A 27486-nucleotide genomic window follows, 5' to 3' on the forward strand; every position below is an offset into this window, starting at 1 on the left:
TGTTTCAGAAAGGTACCTTCATTTCGAAAAAAAAAATAAATTCCTTTTAAACTTTCAAACATAAAAAAAAAAATCCAAAAATTGAAAAATTGGAAATCACAAACGAATATGTATAAATGAACTAACCAACAGAGATAGTTTGCTCATTATTCAGTGTCAAAATCATTAGTAAAACTTAACTAATTTACTCTTACTTATAATGGTGTAATGTTTTACCTATCGTGTTTATAGTGATTTTTACAGGTTCTGAAGCTATCCTTGTCCATGGCACATGAATTAATAATTCGTGTATGTGCCCAGAAACAAAACTAAAAGGAAGATTTAATTCTTGATCAAGTACTTCCAGATCCAGATCAAGATTGTGAAGAGATCCATCTCCTTCCCAAAGAGATACCTAAAAATTGCATTTGAGAATAGTTACTATATACTGTTTATTTTTAATATATAACCTTAAGATTCATAAAAATAACGATTGGAATTAAATTTACATACCTGTGCATCTTCTCTTTTAAAATTTTTTATATACCGGTCAACATAACTTAATATTATGGACGTAACGTACGATTCGATCCTATACATTGTAACTTATATGTGCATATTTTCTTTTAAAATATACTTAAGGTAAATTAAAATCCCAAGAATATGGAACTTCAAGAATTGATTGTTTTTTTGTGTGGGTATTCCTGTTGATATATGTAACTTTAAGTAGGCACTTAATTTTAAAAAATAGGAGTGACATTCTCCTAATTAAAAAAGAAAATTATGTAACTTCCATCGTGCGTTAGTAAATTTTATAATGAAAAACAAAATTTGTCGAAAGTTGGAACAGATTATACAAAGTAAATATGTAATAAATTGAGTTTAAATACACGTAGACACACACTGTTTACTTGGTCATCTGACATTGTTTCTTAAACATACCACCTGATGTCGTTGTCGTGTGGAAGATTAGATTATCGCAGAATTGATGTGGTAGTATTATTATTGCTGGGTTGCAGTGCAGGAGGTTACGTTATGCTGTGGTCTTGTTGACACATAAAAACTGGCAGAAAAGAGAAAAATAGGATCCTTAGTGAAATAAATATTCGATAAGTTGATACACAGTTTATAGCGTATAGGGTGTGATAAGAGCGCTAAATTAGGCTAAAAAATACTTATAGATCCTTAAGCAACAAATATTTTCTAACTTCTATTTTTTCAATTCACAATCTCTTCCATTTTTAGAATTTCAAATAGTAATGTAAAACGCTTGATTTTGTTAGAGTATTGGTGAATTAATAAGATTAGGCTTGAAGACGTTCCTGCACTTATTGTATTTATAAGTGTTAATGTAAAGGCAAGGAGAGATTTCTTTTTCTTTCTTTTGCTTTAGCTTTTGCAGTATCAGAAGCTTGCATCCTTCGAACTCTTGGTGTGTACAGAGGACAGCTTCAAAGCCTGATTCTTTCGTGCCTATAAAATGTCATTGCCTTTCATGAAATGTAGCCGTTTTAAAACGTAGTGTTCAAGTGCGCATTGTGTAATACTAAGTATTTGCCTTTGGATACCAAACCTAAAAAGTAAATATCCAATTCCTCTTCTTGCTTGTCATTATTAATCCCTACTAGCCTTCCTTCTAGTGTGTATTTTAAAAATCATTTGTTCTTCCTTGGAATTCTACGAAAGCTTTATTTTAAAAGTTCTTTCTCTCTTATAATAAAAATATACTTTTGGAATAAAATTCTTTATCCGCTTAGCTGCTCAATAAAACTAGCACTTAATAATTGGCAGAAGCAATCATCGAGGTTGACGACTTGAGATTGGCCACAAAAGCCTTCTAGTTTAAAGTTTTACTGGGTATGAGTTAGTTTGATACCAATTCACAATTCGCAGAGAAAAGGTATCCTTGACATTATGTTGCCGCTGAATGCACTTTTGCTTAAAAAGCTTGCATCCTCTGACCAATAACCTACTTTAGTTGCTACTTTAATGTTCGTAGACCCTTCAAACATGAATCTGATAATTCGTTCTCTGTACTATGTTCATGACCGTCCGTGTACCCCCTGATCCATTTTCTGCGTCGGTTACCTTTATCCATAAGGGAATTGAGAAATGAAGTTTAGGCTTTCTAAAAATTATGGGCTAGATTCTAACGTAAGAAAATTCTGTTACATTAAATGAAACAGTTGATTCATACCTCTACTTCTGAAATAATACAAGGATAATTAAAACTTACGACTACATCAAAAAGTCAGAATGATAGAGTCATACGACTATTCATATAGGTATTACAAACTTTAGTGTAATTGAAAGTGTCAACACTGACCCGCCAGATGGAGTTTCTTGGCGGGAATGTGAATTATCAGAAACTTATGAACAAAAATGTCCCTCATGATGTGTTAATGGTTGTGGTCCGGTTGTATCCTTTTATCTCAGTGTTTCAGAAATTGAATTGTAAACCAACTAGAAGTACATTTAATATCTTTAAACACTGTATTAGGATGAGTGGGCAAAAAAAGTTGTCATCTTTTTTTAAAACAGTTCCAAAAAAATCGAAACGACCATTGTCAGAAGCTAATGAAAATGATTCTCCTTCTAAAAGACAAAAAGTTGAAGGAGAAAAAGATAAAAAAATAGGTGCATTATCAGAAATCTGATTAAGTAAATTATTTTAATGATAGCATTCATTAATTGCTAATATTTATTCCAGAAGATACCTCCAACAAGAAGGCTGATTCACTTCAGTCAAGTTTGAGTAATGGTTCTTTCTTTGAAGATAACATTAAACAGGAAATTGTACTATTATCAAAAAAATTATGTGTAATAGATCCAAATATTGGTCCAAGTTGGTACAAAGCCCTGAAAAGTGAATTCAAAAAACCTTATTTTGAAAAGGTATGTATTTTATTGATCACATTATTCAGTTGAATTCATTTGCAGTGTTTGAAAATTGATATTCACATTTATAGCTTAATCATTTTGTGGAAGAAGAGAGGAAAAAAGGAGAGGTTTATCCACCAACAAATCAAGTGTGGAGTTGGACCAGAGAATGTTCTATGGACAAAGTAAAGGTTGTAATTCTAGGACAAGATCCGTATCATAATCCAAGACAAGCACATGGTAAAGTCTTCTTTTTCTTAGGACGTTCTTCTGGAATAATTAGATCTACTTTTTTCTTTTTTTTTTAATAAAGTGGAGCTTACTTGATTACAGCAATGTTATTAGAAACCCATGTTGAAACTTTATTCTTGTTTAAGGAAACAAAATTGCTCATTTGTACGTAACATTCCAGGTCTTTGTTTTAGTGTTCAGCTGGGTGTTCAGCCTCCACCTAGGTGAGTAAAGTCAGTTTTATTTTGATATTGAGCGCAGGCCGGGAAGCAAACACATGTTTGTTGGTAGGAAAAACTGAAATTTCACTTTCTTAATGCTTTTAAATGTTCTGTGCCCAGAAATAAAACCAAAACACTAAGTGAAATTGCGGCTTCGTGTACAATTTACATGTGTTCTGAAACTATAATTTCTATTATATTTTGAATTATAACATCTTCCAGGAATTAATGAGGATTTTTATTTAAAACGTGCTTAGGTCAGCAGTGCTGAATAAAATCAAAGAACTTTGTCATTAATTTTGTCTCACTATTCTGCTGTAATAAGGCGAAAATTATTTATTTTCAGTTTCTGTTCTTCAAAAATTTAATTTATAATTATGTTACTAATTACGAAATTGTAGGTGATTTTTTTACTGGCCTGGGTGACGTGGCTATTGAGGATTTAGGGTAACGAGGAAGTAACAGATTAGTAAAAATCTGGGTACCTTACTCTCCCTCATCAATTCGGAACCAGCTATTAGAGTTTAAGATATATCTATCGAGTTTCCGGGCTTAGTCTGCCTTACAGCATTCTTGCTTTCGGATGAGCTCTATGTGTTATGGGCAGTCCATATTCTTGGTCCGAAGACGTTTCGGGATCGACTATTAGAACTGTTGGGTCTTTAACGGATCTTTCTCGGATACCAGTTTAGTTCCATTGCTAGACATTGTAATTTAATAAGACACCTCTACAGAATAGGGTTCATTCTGTTTGAGTTTGTGAGACGGGGGAGGTAGTGCCTATCCATCTTCTGAATGGTTTTAGGAAGTAAGGTTTAGGATCTTTGCTTGGCATATTTTGATGGTAGAGGAGCTTAGACTGAATTCGCTCTATTGTTGCTTTCTTTTGCCTAGAACTTTAATTGCATATACTTTTGTTTTTATATTTGCGTTTGCAAACTTACCACTTTCATCATAAATTCATCATCACTATAAGGAATTGAAATTCTATTCCTTTATTTTTTTTTTTTTTTTGGCATTGGCTTTCGCCATACAGCCAGCATCGTCTAGGTGCTTATGCCTAGAATAACACTCACTCTCCATTCTTACTTATAATACATTCATTCCTCTACTATATACAACTATTTACATGAACTACAGCTAATAGATGGATCAGTACTCTATATTCCTGCCATCCTTATAGCTTAACCGAAATTAAAATCACGTAATCCTACTCTAATCATTTCCTTGCATTCATTCTAATCGGCAATAACTTTTAAATGCATTCATATTTCATTGCTAGCTCTGCTATAGACTTAAGCACATAAATGTTGCTGGAGAATATTATGTCTTCGTAGCGAAATGGTGCATCTAAATAACTGTATAAGTCGTCAAACATTCGTTTCATTTCTAGTACATAACGTGGACATATCATTATTATATGTTTGAAATCCTCCTCCTCATTGCAATGTACGCAAAGAGGAGAGGACCTTTTGTTGATCCTGTGAAGATACGATCCACACACCGCGTGGTTCGCTCTCAGCCTGCTTATTGTCGTAACAAACCATTTATTAGTGACAGTTCCTTTAAACTATGGTTGTCTAGGTAACTGATCTGCCATAGTTTTATAGAATCTCCCTTCATTACCATTACTGTAATCTGTCTGCCATTTTTGTAGTGCTGCTTTTGCAATTATGCACTTGATATCGGTGTGTGAATTCCTTGGATGAAGTCTTAAACTGAATAGAAAAAAATTCTTTTGAGATTCGCCATCTACCATGCACAGGACCTATTATTATGGCCCAGTGATGCGAGTTTATCATACCTTCATCTTAATTTGGCTCAACCAAAAAAAAAAAATTTTTGGGATACGTTCTTATACTGATTTACACACTATAAAACGAGAATGAAAGATACGAAAGATTTTGCTCCATTGCCAATCCTTCATATTTTACAAATCTAAGCGAGACTATAATGCGCTGAAAACATAAATTTTCTCAACCTTATCTTCTATTGTGTGATACAAAAATTAATAAATATCTTTTAATTTTCAGTCTCATTAATATGTACAAAGAACTAGAAACTGATATTGAAGGTTTTAAAGCTCCTAAGCATGGACATCTGATCGGTTGGGCTCGACAAGGTAGTATATTATACAATTTTGGAAATTTACTAAGTAAATCACTGAAAATGCACTGAATTATTATTGTTAAATCCATTAAATTAATTAAATTTTGAATATTATATTTTAGGCGTTCTGCTTTTGAATGCTGTTTTGACAGTTAAAAAAAATAATCCTAACTCCCATAAAGATCAAGGATGGGAAAATTTGACAACTGCTGTTATTAAGTATTTGAATGACCATCATAGAGGTATTGTTTTTTTATTATGGGGAAGTTATGCCCAAAAGAAGGCAAGTTTTGTTGATCAGGTGTGAATTATTTATTTATTTAATTTATTTTATTTTTATTTTTGCTAAAAAGATTTTCTTGATTTTTTAATGTTTTTTTTATGGTTTTTAGAAAAAACATCATGTGCTTAAAACTGTACATCCATCACCTCTATCAGCACAACGAGGGTGGTTTGGTTGTAAACATTTTTCCAAATGTAATGAACTACTGAAACAAAATGGAAAGAAACCTATTGACTGGAATCAACTGCCTGAACAATGAATAATTTTAAAGTAACAATTCATGTTCAAAATTTTTATTAATTTCTCTTATTTAGTTGATATGTATATATGTTCGACGTGTACAGTGTATTATTAATTAATTTTTTGTTTTAATAAAGTTTCTTGACACAAAGTAATGTATCGAACAAAATCAGAATAATCCTTAACAAATAATAATCATACAAAAATAATTATTGTGAACAAGTATTTAATCGGATGTCAATAGTAAACAAAATTCCATTCTCTGGTTTTGAAGAAATTGTATAAGCAGTTTTAATTTTTGTTCTTTTAATTTTATAGTCCCTGAAGGTGGCAGGCAAAGCTTGTCAAAACTTAAATAAATAAATAAAAAACATGAAGACTTGTAGGGTTTATACCCCACTCAAGTCGGTCAATGGCCAACCAATTTTTAAGAAGGTATATTTATTTATATCAACAAACTTAGTTGAATCCATAGTAACAGATAATCGAGTCATTAACAAGTACATACACAAAAAAGACTGAATTGTTACTGATTCTACAGGGTTTTTGTAATACTTTTCTATTCGCTGAAGATATGAGAAATGATAAACATAGCGACGCGTTTCAGTCAGATAGTGGAGCATGAAACACAAATTGTACTATGGCTGACATCTATATATATATTTAAATCCAGAATAATGTGTTTCAAGATGCTACTAAAGAATCTGTAAGAAATGCCAAAGTTTAAACTGCCTTTTCATTTTGTAACGGGCTCATGGAGAATGCATGTTAATTGGATATATTCCATTCTCTAGAAGGATAATTGTTCAGTGTACATAAAGTTTTAGCTAAAGGCCGTTGTAGGTGAAAATGTCCCATTAAAAAACGAAAGTAGCAGGAACTTCAAATTTTGGGTATTCGTTTTGATGTTGATAATAATTGTGGTAAGGTTTTTGACGTAATCCCAAGTGCAACTCTGCTGATTTATACGAACTTTCTGTACTTTGCATTTCTGTTGAAAATTTAAAAGGTTTCCTTTAATTGATATAATTTACTCTCCTACCTACATGTCAAAACGTTTTCTTATAGAAATTTGCCGAGGAACTTCGAATTTCTGGGAACTAAAGCGCAACAACTTTCTGAAGTGGCACGCAGAACAATGTACGGCTCATTAATGATATCATTTTAAATTACTTCAAAAACTATTGTATAATAGAAATTTTGAAGTTAACGAGCAAACCACAAGTGCACAGTGAACTGTTTTCAAAAGTTCGGAGGAAGAGAGTGATAGATCTTTGCTATGACAATGTTGTAGATGCAGTGTGTGGATCTAAACACATTCATCCCATCCAGAAAAATCATAATTTCATAAATATCCGGAAAATTGATCTTCCAATTCCCACAAAACATTAGTGTAACGAATTTTTACACATTGTGTACAATATTAAACACATTTTTAATAAAATTGAAGAAATTTTAATTGTAATAATTTATGAACGCTGTCAGCGTTCACATCAGAATTTTTGTAAGGAAGCATTTATGAAAATTATAACAACGCATGCGTGCTTCCTGAAGTAAACGAAATGCTTTTATCTTTTCTTTTTTTTAAGCAATTGATAAATTAATTTTATCTATTGGTACTATGTTTTACGGTTTTATTAAACTATCCAATGGAGGTGAAATATTAAATACTCTACTAAAACGCTCAAAAGCAATATTTCTTTGTTCCAAACTTCGGTAACACTATTTTATTTATCTTAATTTAGTTTAGCTACTGTTATTTTCAACTGATCCTAATATTATTCTTTTTATTCCAAATAAAATTCTCACATAATACTCAATAATAATTTATATTTTAAATATTTTTAATGTATTAAAAGAACTTATCAGGGAAATTTAGGTGAGTTTGCGCTGTACGTTCAAGGACATTACTGTACAGCTACTTTTCCCTCTCCCTATTCCTTTTTGTTCTTCCACCAAACTTGTTCAAGCCTTTCTACGCCATTTTAGTGCCGGTGTACTGAGTTGGTCGGCTCTTCTGATATAATCCATTTATTTTTTAACCATCATGACCGAAGATTATTTTTGGGGTAAATATTTATGTCTGATTATTAACTTAATTTCCTAAATTGCATTATTTAGGAAGCTTTTTATAAGTATTAGTTGAATATTAGCTGTAATGAACTTGAGTTGTGCAATGAATTCTCCTATATGTAATAAGAGACATTTTTATGAATGTTCTTAGAAGTGTGTATGTATTTATTATTTTTTGCTCATAATTATACGAAAAATTGCAGTTTCCATGCTAATATCGTGTTTTATTCGTAATAATTGTTTGTTTATGAGAACGTTTTTATTAGCGTGGGCTTGTACACACAAAACAAGTGCTTGTATGCCGCCATGCGTCCGTGGCCCCAAGCTCAATAATTCGATCGGTGAATTTATATAACTATGTATAACTAAATTAAGTTGTTTCATATTATGTTTTGTTAAAGATTTTATTCAGTTATTGTTCAAGTAGATGAACATTTATATTTCATGATTGCTGCATTTATATTTTAAAATCTTGGTATAAAATTTTACTTAATTTACTTTAGACACTTTTTAGGTTAATACTATTGTATTTTTTGTTGTTAGTGAATCATTATAACTGTTTCCAAGCGTGTGTATATATGTATATATATGTACTTTTTTTTTAATTGTAGGTTTGACTTTAGACAAGAGCAAATACAAAGAAGTATGGGATCCAGACATGAAAGCAAGCGACAAGTTTGAGTCGCCGGGTCTACGAGGTGAACATACTTTACTTGTGAAACAGGTTAGAAGAAAACCTTATTTCTGTCACATATAATTGTTAATTTTAAACACCTAAATGATGATTTATTTTATTTTGGGTAATTTGCGGCTGATTATTAAAATGACGTTATTAATAATAAAATCTGATTTATATTGTATTAATTTTGTTTTATAAGTCCATTAATATTCCTAGAGAAATAATATCTCCTTTTTTTTTTTTTCGAAAATAGATTGTACTCGGTCCTGAAGCCAAAGAAGGTGAAGTAAATGTCGTGGAAGTAGAAGCAATGGGTTATAAATCTGACGTAAAATTTCCTATAGCAGTTATGAAAGGCGGAGGGGCACAATCCCAAGCAGTTTTGGATCTCTTATTTCCAGATCCACCCGTCACATTCCACCTGTCCAAAGGTTCAGGACCAGTATACCTGCTTGGAAATCACACAGTTGGAAGTAAGTTTCAAAGAATTTTTTTTTTTTACTATTTGGACAAAAATTTATGTCCAACTCAGGAAAATTTTATTTTCTTAAATAATTAAAATTAGCATTGTTTACATTTCGTCTCATAACAGTAAGTTTTTAGTAAAACATTGTTGAAAGGTATTTTTTTAAAGGAATTTTCTTTTGGTTTAATTATTCAAGTATTAGTATTTCATTTCACATGCTGAACGATTTGTGAATTATAGACTCTTGAGGGTGCTTCACCAAGATTGTTCTAGAAACACTATTCCGTAAACAGTAAATAGTATATGTACACAAACCGAAATTTAAATGTTTCCGAGTTCGATAGAAAGCAGGTTTCGTTGCTTCTGTTCCTTTAGTTGCTGAACTAACCCTTTTGCAGAGTGGGGGCCAGACTATACAGAGCAGTAGGGGATCGTAAAGACCGGCAGGGGGCGTGGAGGTAAATTACAGATCCCAGATAAATAGATCGATTGGTATGTGGGTTAACTTTTGATTCCAAGCGGAGAGACGCGTAAATACTTTAGTTTACTCTACACAAAGATATAATTCTTTTAATATATGTATTAAAAAGGTGGTTGGATCCACAGTGCTGGTTGGATTTTCTTCGATATAACCTGCATTTTTTCATTGTTGATATTTACGTATTGTCTTAGTCTTAAGATGTAGAGAATTTGTCTTACACAGTGATCCTGACACATACTAATAAGTCAGCAAGTTTATGGTACTGAGTGTATCAACGAAGTCAGAAAATACTCTAAAGTAACGAATCAACCTGTGATGGTTTTTGAAAATGCGTGACGAAAAAACATTCTTCCTTGACAAATCGAATCACAACCATTTTTACAATTCTTAATATGATTGAAAGTAATTCATTTCGGAAATAATTATAGGGATTAAGGAACCGGTAAAATATCGTATCATTGTTCATGATACGATATTATATATTATGTAAGTAAATGAAAGGCGTTAATCGTTATTTAAAAATTGTGAAGGCCTTGGAATAGTTTTTAGTATTATAAACACTTTTCATCGTGTTATAAATCGTAAACATTACGTTAAAAATTGCTAGCTTAGAAAACAATTTTTAAGTGCAACACTTTTGATTTACAGATTTCTCTAAATCAGAATGTAAAGGATAAATATTATTAGATTTTTTTATATGTATCATCCATTAAATCAATAAAAAAAAATTGAGTTCGTCCTTGTAGAGATACTTGTTATTCTTTACTTTAAGCACATATAAAGACTTAAGCAATCTTGTATAGGTTCTTTATTTAATTTTCAGAACCATGGATTAATATTTCATGGAACCATGAATAATATAGCCTAATGCGAAGCAAAGTCTTAAGAATAATAAGAAATATTATTTTAGTTGACGATTAACTTGAGAATTGAATTTACTATCAGTCCCTTCATTTATTTTAATTTTGTTTGTTTTCGTTATTCGTAAAAATTGTGCATCATATCAATAACCAATAATTCAATCAATAAATACAATATTTTTAATGCTGGCACATTGGGAATGATCATTCTCTAAGCACCCTGTAAGATCGATCTTTGGTCGCTTCTTAGGAGCATAAGAAGATACTCCTTTCTCTTCACTTTTTCCATCGCCCAATGATCTGGTGGTAAAATTGTAATTTTTTCAATTGCGTGCTAGTGAAGTGTTGTGGTTTACCAAATTTTAAGAGAAAATTCTTTACTTATTATTTGATTATAAAAGTACAATAGCTCAAAGTGAATTCATCCAATTATAATAATTTAGACATAATTTTATTACATGTAGTTGTTTATTAGTTTTAATAAATATGTGTAATTGGAGCTCTCGAATTTCTCTGTAAGAAGAATCCAAGACTAAAATTTCGTTCTAATTCCTTGATTCAAATTATGACAAAGTTATAACAAGTTTTACCTTCACTTCGGTTGAATCTTTGATCCAGAACTATTGTAGTGAGTTTCTTCAACAGTATCATTTTTTTACGATGGACTTTGTGTAAATGTAACAGCTGCTTCCAACTAGTAAAAATCAATCTTTTAAGTAAAGAAAGTTGCGTGGTGTATCCGTACTTGCAGATTTATTCAAAGTAAACAATACTTCTAATTTTAAAGTTGTCGTTAAGCCCTTAGTGTAGGCTGTCTAGATTAGTATTTCTGCTTGCACTTGTTTTAACAGTATAAATGCCAATCTCTATTGGTAACTATACTATATTTATTGTTTTATTTTAATTTTAATAACTTTTTCTTTCTTTTTTTTTTTTTTTAAAAAAAAAAAAAAAAGCTGGTGAATTAGTAGGTGACGATGATGACGAAGAAGATTTGGAAGATGAATTAGATGAAGAAGAAATGGAGGATTTAGAAGAGAGTCCAGAAAGGAATAATGTAAGGCGCATACTTAAAAAACAAAATGGCTTAAAATTATTTAATAGAACTATGTAAATTCAAATTTAAATAAAAAAAAAGAAAAAGAAATTGAAAACATAAAATAAATAAAGAAAAATTATGAAATCAATTTCTTTTAGGTTGACGATAAGAAGCGTAAGCTTGCACAAGCTAATTCAACCACAAACAAAAACAAAGGGAAGAAAGCCAAGGTAGATGAGGCGAGTATACCATCACACATAAATTGATTTAAATTATTTTAGTTTTTCCAAAAAATAATTTACAAATTTTTTATATAATTTTTCTGTTCACAGAAGTAAAAAAAAAAAAAATCCATCATTGCTAAATTAATTTTAGACTGACAAGTGATGGTAAACGACGACTCAATCCCTGATTGGTGGTGTCACCTACATTACTATCATTTGGAAAACAAATCATTTGCCTACCACATTATAAACTCCCTTTTTTTTATTTAAAAAAAAAAAAAAAGAAAAAAAAAGTCGTACCTATATAAATATTATTTTTTTTCTTTTATAATTTACAAATTACTATTTCAGTTACACTCTTGTTTCCTCCACTTATATGTTTGCTGAATACTTTTTTTAGATTGTATTTTTTTTTTGTTTCATTTTTTTTTATTATGTTATGTATTTCTTATAATGTAAATTTATCTGTATATTTGTAATTTGTATCGTCTACTAAAAAGTTAAAACAATAGTGTTTTTTAAAACTACAAAATATTTGTAGCGAATTACACAATTATCCACATTAAATTAATACATGTATTTTTTCCTTTTTAATTTTTTTGTATTATTTTTTTTTTTTTTTAATGAACAACTTTTTGTTAATAATTTATTAAGAGTTTTCAAACCAGAAGTGAATTTAAGCTACCTCAAATCTTATAAACATTTCTAGAATTAGGATTCCTTTTATATATATAAAATGACTTAGTGGGATTTAGTAAGTAACCTCTTCGTCTTTATTTTGTACACATAGTGGGAGTTTCGGTCTTCATAAAGCAATGCAGTTTTGTTGTGCATCATGCAGTTCAGATGGTAATAAAACTGCAAAGAGTTTTGTTGAATAAGTTCTATAAATTTTTGTTCAAGAAATTTTTAAAAATTGTTCGGGCTAAACGTCTTCTTATATCAGAAAGGCAAAAGAATTTTTTTTTTTTTTTTTAATGATTTAAGGCGCGTCAACATCTCAGGTTATTGGCGCCCGGAGCTTTTTTCAGTGCACTGCCGGCCTCCGGACAGTGTTCTCTCGTTAAAGACAACACTGTCCATAACCGGACAGTCAGCTGTAAGAAGCTCCTAGGAAGAGAAAATCTAAGGGTCAGCAGCTGGATTTGAACCTAGGACCTCCGTGTGGGAGTCCAGTACGCTAACCAATGTTTAGTTAATTCTACTTTATTTCTTTTAATTTAATAATTTTTATTCAGCGGTTTCCTGCAGCTGTTACTGGTAACAGCCGGAAATGGTAAGCGCGAACAAAAACTTTCGTGCGGTGCTATTCGAACAAACTGTAGAAACAGTTTTAATTATTCTAAGTTCGTACCCAATGGATCTTGGAAACATGTTTTTCCTGCAAAAACTCAAATGTTGGAAATTTAGCACGAGCCCAATATTTAAAAGAATGCGTTAACTAATGTAGAAATTTGAAAGAATACACTTATGATCGTACACGGTGGAAAATAAAATGCCAGAAAGTGGATTTTTTGTTTTTCGGTGGAGTTTTAAAAAACTCCTTGAAAAAGTTACACCTGGACATATATCTGGCACCTCAAGGATGAGTTTTGTGTGCTGCCAATAAGAATACTTTTCTAGTATTTACAATAATTAACAGCAGTGCTAAAACGTCCGGGGTACGTTGTACCATTTAGAGGTAGTTGTGGCGTTTTCTGACTTGGAGGTAAATATGAACAAACAAAAGTTTTTTTTGTGGAGGGAGTGATTATTAAAAAGTTGCATTCTGAGTACGAAATGGTTCTTTCAAATAAGACAATTGCTTTTGAGAATATGTTTACAATATAGATTCGATAATATCGAAGATTATTATTATCTTCAAAATAATCATAAACAAATGCATTAAACTCATGATTCTGGGAGGTTCTTAGGCGTCTTCAGGATTGCAGATGAGGCAGCATGGAGGTAAGGCGCTAATGTATGGTGAAAGCCTAAGAAAACATAGAACTCATTGTACTGCAATCATGGTGTATATTCTTAGTAGATAAGGGCAGGAAAACAAACCTAGAGTAGTAGAATTCTAGGTGAATATGCAGCTTTACAGACCTACGAAGGCAGTGAATGTGCAGTAGCCTCTATTTATTTTGTACATATTTCTGGGTAAGGTATTTTGGGACAAAAGCGTGATGTGACGGCTATCATCATGTCCAACATCCTCGCCATGAACCTGAGCCATTTACAGCTAATAAAATGCAACAATAGTGCAACCAACTGAACGACGGAATAGCACAACAAAATTGTAGCAATGGCGGGTGAAAACTGAAGTTCATGATAGTCCGTCTGTTGAGTTTACTATCACGAGCAGTATAAGTCTCTCGACAGGACCCTGGCAGACAGAGTAAACGAATGCATCATACGTATAGCAAGAAAAAGAAACTAACCTTTTTGCGGATTTCATTAAATGTGAAGTGCATGCATAACAAAAGAGTTTTCAGACTAAAAAAAAACTCAGTGTCTTCAAGCAACACCAAACAGTTACTGTTCAGACTCTTTCATTTAATCAAACAGATAGGGATGAAGATTTGCTCATCTTGAGGGCGCCACGAAAAATTCCTAGGTAGCAGTGGTAAAGTCTGACTGTCTAAGCCACAAGGAATGTAATTTAAACTTAGTTTAATTTTTAGATTAGAGAACTTTGAATAAAATGCAGATAAAATAGGTGGATTCATATTTCTATGCAGAATGTAGGAGAGTTAAGCCATTAATTTTATTTTAGAGCTAAATAATGTAAGCATACAATTACATTAATTTTTAATATTGGAAAACGTCAATTTTTGCACATATATTCTAAGGAGATTTAGAAACTTTAAAACCAACCTTGGTGCGCCTATAGCCGTATCTTTATTGTAGAAATCTCTAAATTGGTTGCTGAGTTCAACGAACAGGTACCAAACACGTATTTGATCTGATGTTTACCACTTATTATTTTCTTGAAAACTGCTTTATTTTATCTAATATTCTTAACATTATGAAACATTCCTCCAAAATCTATAAACATTACAAACTGAATAATATTAGAATTAATATAATTATAAAAATTTGTTCAAAAAATATGGGGGTTGAAAAAAATTTAAGAATTAGGACTCTGACAATTTTAGTTCTACTGATGTGAAAAATCTGAGTTTTCCCTAGAAACCCAGGTTAGATTTTTCTGACCACAACTCAATGTCTTAAGTTTGCCTTAAATAATAATGGTTTACTTTTAAACTATTTTACTTAATAATTATTCGAGAACGGTCTAAATTCAGAACGGTGCAAAGAAATTATTTAAATTTGTGTATTTGATAGAATTAATGAAGGAGCGGTGTAAATTATTTATTCTTAGGAGCTTTTTATTGTAATAATAAACAAATACATCTCTTTATTCTATGAAAATTGGCTGTTTTTTTTATACTTATTGGTGTCTTTTGTTGCAATAATAACGCTATTAGACATCATTGTTGGAAATAACGAGGGCTTCATTTAATAAAGCCGAAATATTTGGGAACGTTTGTACTTTCATTTTAAGATATGCTTTTACATAGTCTGTATGATTCATTTAAGCCATTATTTTATCTTTCAGTTATATTTGGAACTATGCCTTTATATTTTTATTATAAACCTGTAACACATTTGAAACTTTCAAAGTATAAACTGATGTATTCTTGGTTTCTTTTTGCGTGTGTAATTGTTCATGGTGTAGCTACTCCTTGGGTTGTTGTAGAAACAAAAATCTCCGCTGTTAATCCGGTAGTCGTACCAAAGGCTGTTTCAAATGTGAGCACTTATGTTAATTTTATTAGAAATCAAACTTCTGCACAGATAATTGCAATGAGAGTTATAAATCCTTTGATAAATATATTTATGTGCTTAGGTTCTTTGTGGGTCGGCTTGATATATGTAACTGATAAACTTCCAGTATTTATTTCACATTTAACTGACATTGATAGAGGATTAGTTCCATTTATGAAATTGAGACCAAAATTGAATCTATTTATATCATTAACGCTTACAATGTATTTTAGTATATTGAGCGTTCCAGTGTTTACTATTTATCTTTGTACAGTTTATTCGCAAGGAAAATTTTGGCCACAAGTTTGGAGTACATTATTACTTTTTTGTGATGCTTCAAATTATTCGGTTGAAATTCAGTTTTTGAATTGGGCCCTCTGTCTTCATATTAGATTCAAAGCTATCAATGATTTTCTTCAGAGGCATTCCACACAGAATGAAATGTTTAATGCATTTAATCATATAAGGTAACAAATATTTTATTTCTACGAAAAGAAGTTTACGCTGTTATGGTTTGAATTTTTTTTTTATAAGATTTTATCAATTTGATAGTGAAAGCCCCTGATAGATTTTAGAAATTTGGGTGTGCGTTTGTAAAATTGTATAATAGTAAACAGAATTATATGGTTATCGTGATTACGAATTTAAATGAAGTAAATTCAATGGAAATGAAATTTTTTCAAAACACAAAAATTAAAGAGCCATAATAAACACTCATCTAAATTTTTTTTTTAGCCACAAAAAATGGAGTGTAAAAGAACGTTTAACCATTCGAAAAATAGAACTAGCTCATGAATGTAATAAAAAGTTATGTGATCTTATAGAAGATTTAAATGACATGTATCAATTACAACTATTGTGCTCTGTTGCCGGTTGTTTTATTAAAATACTTTTGAACGTTTATTTTGCCTTATTTGCTTCTTTTATTAATGTAAAGAAAACTTCTGGAGTTCAAACTGCTAATACAATCATGTGGACAACATTTTATTTGGTCAGATTTCTTGTTACTACGGTTGTCTCTTGTAAAACAAGCCAGGAAGTAAGTTTCCTAGTATTATCTCCTTTTTTATCAATTGTTTTTGACAAATAGTGATTGAAACTTAACTTTTTTTTTTCAGGCAACTAAAACGAGATCACTTGTGACTTCAGTAAACAGAAGATCTTTTGATAATGTCATCAAAGAAGAGGTACAAGCGATTTTCATACACATTATCGCGAGTTTTTTAAATTTTGTTCGACGAATATAAATATTCCTATAAAGATAATGTTTCAGAATAAAATTTACTCTATCTGAAAGAGTTTAATCAAGAATAGGGTCATAAATTTCTTTTATTAAAAATATTTCTTTAAAATTTAATATTTATTAAAAAAATTATATTGGGCTTGGCTTAGAGTTGAAGCACTCGACTTAGGACGCAGGTTTCCAAACGCAATTAAGGTTTTCTAATGTATATGGCAAATTTAAAACGCATTAGAAAAAAATTAAAAACTAAGAAAAGCCCTGAAGTTTAGGGCAAAAGAAATGTGATATCTGCAAAATAATACAGATAAATAGAAAAATAAGCAAGGTTCTAGTTGAGTCTGTAACACTTGCTATTGCAAAATTACAGTCAAACTGTTGTTCATCAAGTTAGTATTGGTCCAAACCAGCTTTACGCTGAAGTCTTTTCCCCTAGCAATAATATTGCCTTCTATCGAATTTCACATTTCCTTGCCCGTAAATCGTTTACAAGACAGAACCCCTCTGACAGAATGAGGGATTATTTTACCTGAATATGTCCAATTATATTAAAATGTGAAATTATTACTAAAAATTATGAAAATATTTACTAGGTACTTGATATGAATTTTCTTTTTCAGTTAAATTTGTTTCTGCAAAACACGTCCAATCGTAGTATGAGATTTTCAGCTTGCGGCCTATTTACTCTAAGCACACAACTCATAACATCTGTAAATACTAACATTGGTAAACTTTGCAATCGTATAAGTTAATTTCTACTTCTGATCAATACATTGTTTCGCAGGCATTAGCAGCAGGAACTACGTACCTTGTAATACTTATTCAATTTCGACCACAAATCAGCTAAATTCAAAGAGTTAAGAATTAACAAATAAAATTTAATAGCACTTAATCCTGTAGAGAATTATGCAACAGCTGGACATTATATTTTCCCTTGTTTGTGAAGTACCATCTCATAGCTGTACTCACGTTTTATTACTATATTTACTATGTACTGAAATTTCTAAATCTATTTTAAAAAATTAACAGTATTCACACAGTTGTTAACAATGTTCCTGGAAATAGTGCAGGAACAGAAAAAAAAGTTTAGCTACTTTTTAAGGGATAAAAAAGTGAAAATAAAAAAGTAAATTTATTTCATTGTAAGTTACTTTTACAAATATTTGTTTACAAAAACAGAAATGATCTTTATATTAAAAAAAATATAATACGCAATTAATAAATACATTTAAATATTATTCACTATTCCATTCAAAAATTCGTTGAAAATAGCCCATGACATTTTTTATTTTATCTTTAATCACAGCAAATATATCATGACTTTTAGTACCATCTTCTTTTGATTCTTTTTGGTTGTCTTCTGGCGAACGTTGCGTGGTTTCCACTTCTTGAACATGTCTCTCGGATACTTGTTTTTCAAATTTTGCTTCCCTCTGTGGCGAAATCATTTTGTTATCTTCTAAAATTATGCTTTCACTTGAAGATCCGATCTCTTTACATGTCCCAATGTTTAAATCATCGTTTGATTTTTCTCCCTTATCCTTTTTCCAATACTTTTCTGCTAGTTGGTCTTGTGAAGTGTTTTTCTGTTCCATGGCTTCATTTAATTCTTTATCGAATTTGTTTTTCATTTTATACCTGTATTTTAAGTCATTTATAGAATTGATCATTGCATTTCTTCGTTGACGTTTATTAGTGTTCATTTCTCCGTCCTTATTTATACCTAGCAAATTGGAGAAAAACTTGTTTAGCTCAATGGATCTTCTTTGCCTCTCTGATTTCGTCCTTGGAAGATACTGTTTATCTCTTTGAGTTAATATTACAACCGGAATGTAGGGTTGTTGCTGCTCATTAACCTCCTTCTGTGGAGAATTAGATGTCATTTTCTTAGTTTGGTCGGCGGAGATATATTCAGTAGGATATTCAGCTTCTGGGTCAACATAATCATCCACGAAATCAGCAGAATATCTGTCAGTGTCCGACCCCACTGGAAGCTTTTCAACATATTGCACTTCTGTTCTTGTTTTGTAATTACCTGTATTTTCATTGTATTTTACATCGTTGGCAGGCTCCGATTGGGCAGAAACATCAACCATACCAAACAGTTTTGCAGGATATATCTTATTATTGTAAACAATGCCTTGAGTTTTGGAATCTAGTGGAAATAAATATTGATTCTCTGGTTTTGTTAATGAACATCTATCACATTCCATGTTTTGTGGTTCTGTGTAGTGCTTATGTGGTGTATGTTGCGGATTTACATATTGATTTGATGGTTTTTGATAAGATCTCAAATTTCCTTCATAATATTCAGGTTTGTGTATTTTAGCTGGTTGAGAAAGACGTCTTGGCCTATTCTTTATTGGATCTAATTGATGTCCAGATAACATTTCACTATTTACTGGCACAGAAGTTACAAACTGAATACCTCTCGCACCTTCATATGGTGAAAAATTGGTTTCTCTTTTATCAAATTTTTTAAAAAGTTCACGCAATTCTTCTTCCCGTTTTTTTATTGTATTTCTAAGATTTTCGTTTAACGTTGCCGCATCCGGTATACTTATTAATTTTTGTTGAGTTTCTTTCAACTTTTCCTTAATGGCTTCAATTCTTTCTTTCCCCGCTTCTAATAAGTTATCTGTTGTAATTTTTATATCTTTTGAAAGAAGTGGAATTTTTAGCCCTATACTATTTTGATTTTCTTTAGGTGTTTCTGTGGTTAAAGTAGAATTTACAATAGGTACAACTTTTCTAATGGTAACATCTTCTTCAGTTGTATATCCGGGAAGACTTTCTACTGTTTTATCAGATTTTAAGCTGTCATCAAACATTACTGTATCAGCTTCTGTTATTTGCCTGGGAACCTTTGCTTTTATTTCATCTTTACTTGTTGCTGAAATTTCTTCTTCTAATTCATAAGGATTTGATGTTGAATCCAGCGTTAATCCTTCACTTTGTTCTTTAGAATTTAGAAGCTGTTTAAGTTCAATTAAAGAAGCGTTAGACAAGTTTTCTTCGACTAACACAATCATGCCTTGTTCCTCAATCGGTATGATAACTTTTTCAATATTACTGTTAGTACTAACTGGTAAACTTCTTGTTTTTTGTGTTTTCATATTTTCATCGTTTACCACGCCAGTGATAATTGGTACTTCTTCATTATTTTCTTGTTTGATTATATCCATCATAATATTATTTATAACCTTCTCTTTTGGTGTCCCCATCATCACTTCTGGTATAGAGCCATCGTTTGTCATCTCTTGTGTTACTTTTTGAATATGATCCATTGTTTTTGTTTTGTCTTCCATGTTGTGGACACCAGATGTTCTAGAATTCATTTTATTTTCTTCTGCACTAGAATCTTGTTCTAAAATTGTTCCATCATTTGGTGTTTGTGATTCTGTTAGAGCTGTTAAAACCGTTTCAATATTTTTGGTATTTTCATCCTCTTTAATTTCAATTTTAGAAATTGCTTGTGACATTTCTTCACCATTAGTATTTGATTGATCTAAATATTTTTCAAATGGCTTATTTTCAACAATGTGCCTTACACTAATACGTTTTGGTTCACTATTTTCATTAATTTCCCCTAATATTTTTGGGTCATTCATATTAGTGAAAGTGACCTGCACTTGCTTTAGTGTGTTGATCACATTGTCTGGTAAATTCGATATCTCTATTGTGCCTGTTGTTGGTTTTTGTTCTTTGGTGGTTTCAGTGGTGTACATTTCTGGATTTACAGTCGAGGATCTTTTCGATCTTAGATTGATTCTATCATCGTCTTCTTTTAGAATATGGCCAGTGCCAGTAATCGCACTTTTAAGAGGAGCATATTTTTCTATTTTAGCTCTATTTTCTTCTGATGTCTGACTAGCATCTTCCTTTTTATTCTCTAATAATTTGATGCTACTTATTGTCTCCTTTAATTTATTTAACCAACTGTTGTCATTGAAGGTTATATATTTTACTGGCAGATCATCTTGTTTGTTCAATTCGTCTCTTCTTCTTTGATTTTCCCTGGACCTTCTGGGAAATCTAGCCAATAAAGATCTAGTCAGGGATCGGTATTTTTCTGTTATTTCATCCAATCTACTTAAAGGTGGATCATTTATTTGCCTCTTTCGAAGACTTACTATTGAACGTTTTTCATTACCACTCTTTTCAACAGACTCTTCAAGAGATTTTTCTAATGAAATAGTTCTTTCTGAGTCACTAGATATAAATTTTATATTATTAGTCAAATTTTCCATTCCTGGAGCGATTGTGATTAAAGGTATGGAAGTACATGTTCTAGCTTTAATATTTGGCATGACTAAAAAGAATATAGATAAAGGTGGAATTGAGATGATGGTATCTTTGCCAGGTTTTCGAATTATTGGAGAAAATGAAGGAAAATCTCCAGTTGAAGTCATTCTCAATTGTTGGCCATTTAACATTGTTGGCCTGCAACAAAATAATTTATTAGGAAGAAAAAAAATGCATTTGTTCATTAAAAAAAAATTGCTTTAATTATTATTAAAGGATTGTTTAGTTAAGGGCATAACAACAGGGTACTATTTGCAGAAAAAAAAATTAAGGGTCACGCAGAATCAAAGGGATAACAGTATATTTCTCTTAGAAACGACACGTACATAAGTCATGATGCGTGTGGAAAAATGGTCTATTATTTTTAACAGGAAAGTTACAAAGTTTGCAGCCATAGGATTATTTGAAACTGCAAAGAGAGAAATAAGAGAAGGCACTTTATCAAAACATTATTTAACTATTTGTAAGACTGGTGCCTGAGAGTTCGGTAAATATTACCACTAATTTTTGTTGATTAGTTTTAATATAACTCACATTAAAAGGATTTCGTTATGGCAATTATTTCATCAATAGATGATGCAGATGTTATTGAGAAAAAAAAAGAAGTTTATTCTGAACTTCAGAGCTCAATAATTATTGGAAAACAAAAAATTAATTATTGGCAATAAAACACCTACTATAAAATTACTTTTGCTAAAAATTAAACTCACTCAGGATATTCGTGGACTTTCTTCTGTTTCCCAGAAGTCAGTGCGTACAAATGTATCTCTTCATCTTTGTTGCTGGCTTTTAAATTTATTTTAATATGATCTGGTGATTCATTTATACCAAACACCGTTACGGCAGTTTTATCGTAGTCCATATCTGCAAAATAGTGCATCAAAACACAAATAAATTGATAATTTTAAAGTTATCATTAGTTTTCTGCCGAGTACGTGTAAAAAAGTCAGCTTAATATGAAGCATTGTTTTAATTTAGTTGAATAACTGTTTGTTATGGTACTAAAACTAAAGTGAACCTCCTCTGCAAAAGCTCTTGTCTTGTTCTCAATCCCAAACTATGGGTTCAAGGAAGAGTATAGTTCCTGCTTATGCAGTGCAAGTATTTTTGAATAAAAATATATTAATCTAAACAATGATTCCCCTATTATATTCTACTTGGGAGAATAGCAGTAAATAAAACAAAAAAATACAGAAATAATTTAAGATGGTTCATTTATGATTCTCATTTTCTATGCCATAAAAGAACTAAAATGATTATTCTCATTATAAATTTTTGCCCAGAAAATTGATATTAAAGCCGCTTGAACAACAAATCTATGAGCCAAATTACTTTTACTGAAAAATAGATATGGGTTTCGCTATTACTAAATAGAAATAGATCTCAGCTCTATTCAAAACATAATTACCTTCATCTATGATAGTCTTATGCTGAGAAATGTTTGAAATGCAATGCGAAAATATGTGTAAATCATTTCCATCATTAGAAATTATTTTTGTTTCTAATACTCCACGTCCTACTAAAGATTTGTACAACATGGAAGCCCAGAATTCCTACAATAATAAGTAAGTATAATTATTTATACAAATAAATAAAGTATTTAAAAATTTTTTTTTATGCTTACAGGCGTTGGAGTTTTAAGTGCAGTAACTCCTGGTTGCCTAAAAAATACTTGACAACCAGATTTTGCTGCAGAACCTAATCTTTTCATCAGTATCATTGCATCAGAGAATGTTCCTTTACTTGGCGTAGGTTCAGCTAAAAGAAATTTGATTCTATTTCAATCATTGTTTCTAGTTAATACTAGCTTAAAGATTGCTAGTTTAATTTTAACATATTAGTAAAAATTAGATAATGGAATCTGAATTCTTAACCAAAACTCACCTAACCATATTGGTTTTTTAGCACCAGCAATACTTGTCTTTGAATTATCTTTGTTCCATACGTTATCCATTTCTGACATGATGGCATTTATTTTTATAGCTGAATCTTCATTTTCTTCGCGAAAGTCACTGAAAAATAATTGATTTCATTGCAACTAAGTCTAAATTAATACGCATTCAGCCCTTGGACAGAAGGCTTTGGAGGATCTGTCATTTACAGGATTAATTTTTTTTTGTTAGCCTTAGTAACTAACCATAATGTTTCATATTGAGCATAACCACAATTATCATCTAGTTAAAAAGATCATGTGACCGAGGGCTGCGAATGTGGAATCATTTTTAGGTGAAATAAAGCTGCTCATACCACCAGACAGGTTATTCGCTACCATTAAAGGAATATTAAAAATAGAAAAATGTATTCTACACAAGGGAAGCCCAATATTCAAGTACTTAGAAGGGTTACTTTGCCCGTGAGGATGCAACAACACATCCATGATTATGCTTTATGAATAATGCCTTAGGCTAGAGGTTGTGAATTTGAGGTTTCATTAATCTTGTGCGTAATACACATATGTTATTCTGATTATTTTGTAATTCATTTCTTAGGGAACAATTATCATAATAGGACAGTAGTGAAGCAGTTGTGGCGTCAAGCTTTTTTATTCTGTTATAGCGAATATATGAATATTAAAGTCCAACGTGTTTATTTAGAAATAACAATGCCAACTTAATAAATCTACTTCTTTTATTTGAGATCTTTTTAAAAAGAGATAATCTAGAGGCAAGCAGATAGACTACAACTAAGGATCGCTTGGGAATCTTTGCTCTAACCATTCAGCTAGTCCACACAAGTAAAATTATAATTTGCTGTCAACTTACGGTTGTATAATTAATGAAGAAATCATTGCACCAGCTTCTTCTAACATATCTTTAAGAAACGGCATTTGATAAACACCATCAATCCATGTAATATCCGGTCCGAATATTACTTTTCTTTCATATTTAGGAAATCCATCCAAAATTTTTCTCAACCTGACTAAATTACGGCCTACTTCTGTTCCTGATGCGTTTGTACTTTGAATATCTATTGAGAGAAAAACTGTTTGCATGATTTTTTCTTAATTAAAATAAATAAAATAATGTCAAAGAATACACTCAAATATGCTAGAGTTCAGTATTAAAAGATACGTCTAATTTTGGTAATAAATCTAAAGTTTACCGTATCCAAGTTGCCAAGCTAAATCAAAATCTTTCTCAGCTGAATAAGAAATCAATTCTAAAGAATTCTGTGAATTCCAAACTCCTTGCACTTTATGTGTCGGATTTAAACTCAAAATTAAATCCATTCCGGCGTCTTTGATAAATTTGTAAACAGAGTCCCATTGTGATTCTAAAAATAATTGTTTATAAATAGAGACAATTATTTTTTTCTTTTCTCTAATGATTCAGTAAAAGTATTAAATGTTTTATAAAAAGTAAGTAAATTTTTACCAGATATAGTATTGTTGTCCTTCATAAATTCTTTACCAAATTGTAAAATATTTGTACCTTTACCACCAATTCTTACTAAACATGGTGACAATCCTTGAGCCATTTTCAAAGAATTTTGCCTACAAAAAGCATTTTCCACGGATAAAAATTAAAATGATTTATTTATATGCATAAATACATGAATTAGAAAATCTGTAAAGCAGATTGTAAGATAGTAGTATCAGAAAAAATATATGAACATTACTGAAAATCTAGAGCAGGGAATCAAATACACCCAAATTTTTTAAACGAAAGAAATTTAAAAAAGTAGATATAGGTATTTAATTAAATGTTTTCACTAAACATTAAAACCTAGCTACTCATAAATATAGTCGAATAAAAATATTTATTTTTTTGCAATTTCCATTTTGTTTTACTGCCAACCACCAACCGTTATTATTTAGTAAAGTACATTATATGATTTCATTACTTACGTTAAGGGTCCAGCCGCTAGTATAGTAAATGGATCTAAAGACATACTTAAAAATCTATCTGGTAAATAATGAATTATTTTTTTTGTATTAATTTGAGTTGTAATTTCCTGAATAGAGTGTACTTGTTGAAAGTAAATTGTACTTATCACCAGTAACCACCTCCAGTCCATCTAGAAAATATATTTGATGTAATTATTTTCGAAATACAAGAATGCTGTACTTTTCTTAATGAATAGATATTCAGATTTAGGAGAAGAGTTTGAAGAGATTGAAATAATTGTGATTCAATGTTTACAACAAAAGATATGTACAATCAAACCGTCAGCTTTTCTCATAAATTTTCTTTTCAGCAACTCAAAATTTTTTGTGTTATTTTTTTCTAATATTTATTTAAGCTGGAACATTTTTTTTTAAGGATTAATTTTTCAATGGGTAACATCTTTTTCTATATATCATATTTTTGATTAGGAACTTCATTTATTTTATTTTATTTTTTAATCTAAAACACATCAACATATGAGGTTATTGGCTCAGATTCCTTCATACACTTCTTCGACGAGGGTTCTCTCGTTACAGTTAATATTATCCATTACTGGACAGTAGGCTGTAAGAACCTCACAGAAAGAGGAAATGTAACGGCCAGCAGCTGGATTCGAACCCGTTTTGCTACAACAAATTGCTGTTAATGAGTCTGTAGTTTCGTAAGCAGGATTTCGGATGAGTTTGTTTTTTCTTATACGGTTAGAAACATTTATTTTTTTTTTTATTCTAAAGGTTGAAAATATTGTGATAATGTATTGAATGCCAGATGCTTTAAAAATAACTGCTGTTGTTTGTTCTAGAATAACTGTAGTAAAACGTTTTTGCTCTCAAATGTTACAAACAGAAAGGAATAATTAGTAACTAAATAATTATTAAGGTAAAATTCACTTTTTAAATGATAATAGATATATTCCCCTAGATATACATAGATAATAGATGCCCTCCCTATGTGTGTACAAAGATGAACCTAAAACACTTTTTGTTTGAAAAAGAACTATTGTTTTTTAAATCAAATATTCATGAAAATTGATGCCTTATTATTATTTGTTAAAAAAAAGTACCTTATTTGAATTGAAGTCTTTCAATTGGTTAGAATAATTTCACTTCACAATAGCACATCAAAAACAGAACTGACATTACTAAAGGAAGTTTAAAACTAACTTGTTATATTGTGTTTTAGAAAATTTACTTACCTTAGCATATTTCTGAACAAAATAAAATAGGTCAGCAAAACAATTAGGTTAACAGCCTATTACTTTAATTTATATAATAGCAATTATTACATTAGTTATTTATTGCATTATTAGTAAGAATTTTTGGAACAAGTTTACCTTTTTTTTCTTCTTTTATTTATTTCCTTAAATATTAATTTTTTACTTCTTCTAAATGACCTTATTTAAAAGGAATACATTAAATCAAGGTTATTCTTTCGTTGCATTCTGTATTGTTGCACTTCAGAATTCTTACAGATTAGCGGATCTTGGAACATTTATTTCAGTTGGGAAAAGAAATTTATTTTTTTTTACCCAGATTTGCCATCATTTTTTCTTGCTCCGGATGAATCAATATGAATAGTTTATTTCATTACACCTAATTAATGCTGAATGCACTTGCATCTATGCTTTACCTTCTACGCTATTCCTAAGACTTTAGAATAACATAATTAGAATCTCTTCCTAATTTAATGTTATCACAGTAAAGAAACTAGTAGCAAAAAAGTGTTAATGTAAAAATTTTATTGTAACATTTTACACTTTTATGTTATACCAATTTTAATCAGGTTTCTAGCAAAAACAAATATTATTTTGTACAGAATATTTTATCGTCACTTTCCTTATCCTTCGATATGTTTGCAAACTTTAATTTGAAAAATGTATCTGGACATCTCAAATACTGATCATATTATTCAAAAAAACGTTTTCACATATACTAGAAAATATTTATGTTTCTATCTAAAATTAAATCTATAGCTTTACACTTAGTAACTCTTGCTAGAAACAAAAATTATGTCCAATTTTATTTAGATATTGTTATTAAAACACTTTTGTTAGTATCAATAAATGTACATATTATATGCGATTAACAGGGCGCTGTTTTCCATATAATATTAGAACAATATTTAGATAAGAAGTTATGTAATTTTAATTTTGAAGAAGATATCTTACGAATACTTTTGCTGGTAACTTTGCAAGTTGATTTCTCTCGGTTGCTTATACTCCTTAAAGAAGTGGCAGTAGCTGAATTACTTGATGACTAAGAATTCAGGGGTAATATTTAAATTACAGCGTTTATGTGAAAGCACCAGGTGAACAGCATATATCAACTTTATCCGTCGAAGCTTGTTTTTTTGTATCACTTACTCGTTGTGGACTTTCATGCATCAAGAGGTTGACTCAACAAGTGTAATGTGAAGACGGAAGCATAAGTGAAGTCGAATCCTCTATCAACCTCTAATGATGGATGAAAGTCTGAAA

General features: G+C 30.6%; 5 protein-coding genes across 8 annotated transcripts in view; 3 read left to right on the forward strand and 2 right to left on the reverse strand.

The window, feature by feature from the left end:
* Vps13B (vacuolar protein sorting 13B) overlaps positions 1 to 903 on the reverse strand; it is a 31744-nt gene extending 30841 nt beyond the window's left edge. For both annotated transcript variants that reach the window (XM_074114182.1, XM_074114181.1), the window contains exons 1-2: positions 493 to 903; positions 217 to 394 (exon numbers count right to left, since the gene is read on the reverse strand). In XM_074114182.1, coding sequence (XP_073970283.1) covers positions 217 to 394; positions 493 to 579 — 265 coding nt within the window. In that variant the 5' untranslated portion in view covers positions 580 to 903. The remainder of the gene's footprint in view (positions 1 to 216; positions 395 to 492) is intronic.
* Positions 904 to 984: 81 nt separating this feature from the next.
* Positions 985 to 6098, forward strand: LOC141447044 (uracil-DNA glycosylase-like). Of its 2 annotated transcripts, none has more exons than XM_074114196.1 (7): positions 985 to 2616; positions 2690 to 2874; positions 2949 to 3099; positions 3272 to 3314; positions 5345 to 5433; positions 5543 to 5721; positions 5813 to 6098. In XM_074114196.1, exons 1-7 carry the CDS (start codon positions 2313 to 2315, stop codon positions 5960 to 5962), a joined length of 1101 nt encoding a protein of 366 aa, XP_073970297.1. In that variant the 5' UTR covers positions 985 to 2312; the 3' UTR covers positions 5963 to 6098. The 2 variants fall into 2 exon arrangements, with proteins under 2 accessions (XP_073970297.1, XP_073970298.1); XM_074114197.1 differs by having other exon boundaries at positions 2693 to 2874.
* Positions 6099 to 7854: 1756 nt separating this feature from the next.
* Positions 7855 to 12359, forward strand: LOC141447045 (nucleoplasmin-like protein). The gene is made up of 6 exons (XM_074114198.1): positions 7855 to 8012; positions 8628 to 8740; positions 8949 to 9168; positions 11459 to 11559; positions 11700 to 11780; positions 11874 to 12359. Exons 1-6 carry the CDS (start codon positions 7991 to 7993, stop codon positions 11877 to 11879), a joined length of 543 nt encoding a protein of 180 aa, XP_073970299.1. The 5' UTR covers positions 7855 to 7990; the 3' UTR covers positions 11880 to 12359.
* Positions 12360 to 12492: 133 nt separating this feature from the next.
* Positions 12493 to 18029, forward strand: LOC141447046 (gustatory receptor for sugar taste 43a-like). Of its 2 annotated transcripts, XM_074114200.1 has the most exons (5): positions 12493 to 14692; positions 16516 to 16617; positions 16697 to 16765; positions 17439 to 17528; positions 17603 to 18029. In XM_074114200.1, the coding sequence occupies exons 2-5, from the start codon at positions 16549 to 16551 to the stop codon at positions 17663 to 17665; spliced, it is 291 nt and encodes a 96-aa protein (XP_073970301.1). In that variant the 5' UTR covers positions 12493 to 14692; positions 16516 to 16548; the 3' UTR covers positions 17666 to 18029. The 2 variants fall into 2 exon arrangements, with proteins under 2 accessions (XP_073970301.1, XP_073970300.1); XM_074114199.1 differs by having other exon boundaries at positions 12493 to 16617; positions 17603 to 18027.
* LOC141447040 (uncharacterized) lies at positions 17913 to 26202 on the reverse strand. Its single transcript, XM_074114183.1, has 10 exons — positions 26074 to 26202; positions 24971 to 25140; positions 24498 to 24616; positions 24226 to 24396; positions 23886 to 24090; positions 23008 to 23135; positions 22748 to 22881; positions 22532 to 22676; positions 21834 to 21987; positions 17913 to 21261 (listed from the first exon to the last, which is right to left on the reverse strand). The coding sequence occupies exons 2-10, from the start codon at positions 25138 to 25140 to the stop codon at positions 18054 to 18056; spliced, it is 4434 nt and encodes a 1477-aa protein (XP_073970284.1). The 5' UTR covers positions 26074 to 26202; the 3' UTR covers positions 17913 to 18053.
* Between the last annotated feature and the right edge of the window lie 1284 nt (positions 26203 to 27486).

Source organism: Rhodnius prolixus, unplaced genomic scaffold (genome assembly GCF_049639745.1).
Source record: "Rhodnius prolixus isolate KJV_2025 unplaced genomic scaffold, Rpr scaffold_7, whole genome shotgun sequence".
NCBI lineage: Eukaryota > Metazoa > Arthropoda > Insecta > Hemiptera > Reduviidae > Rhodnius > Rhodnius prolixus.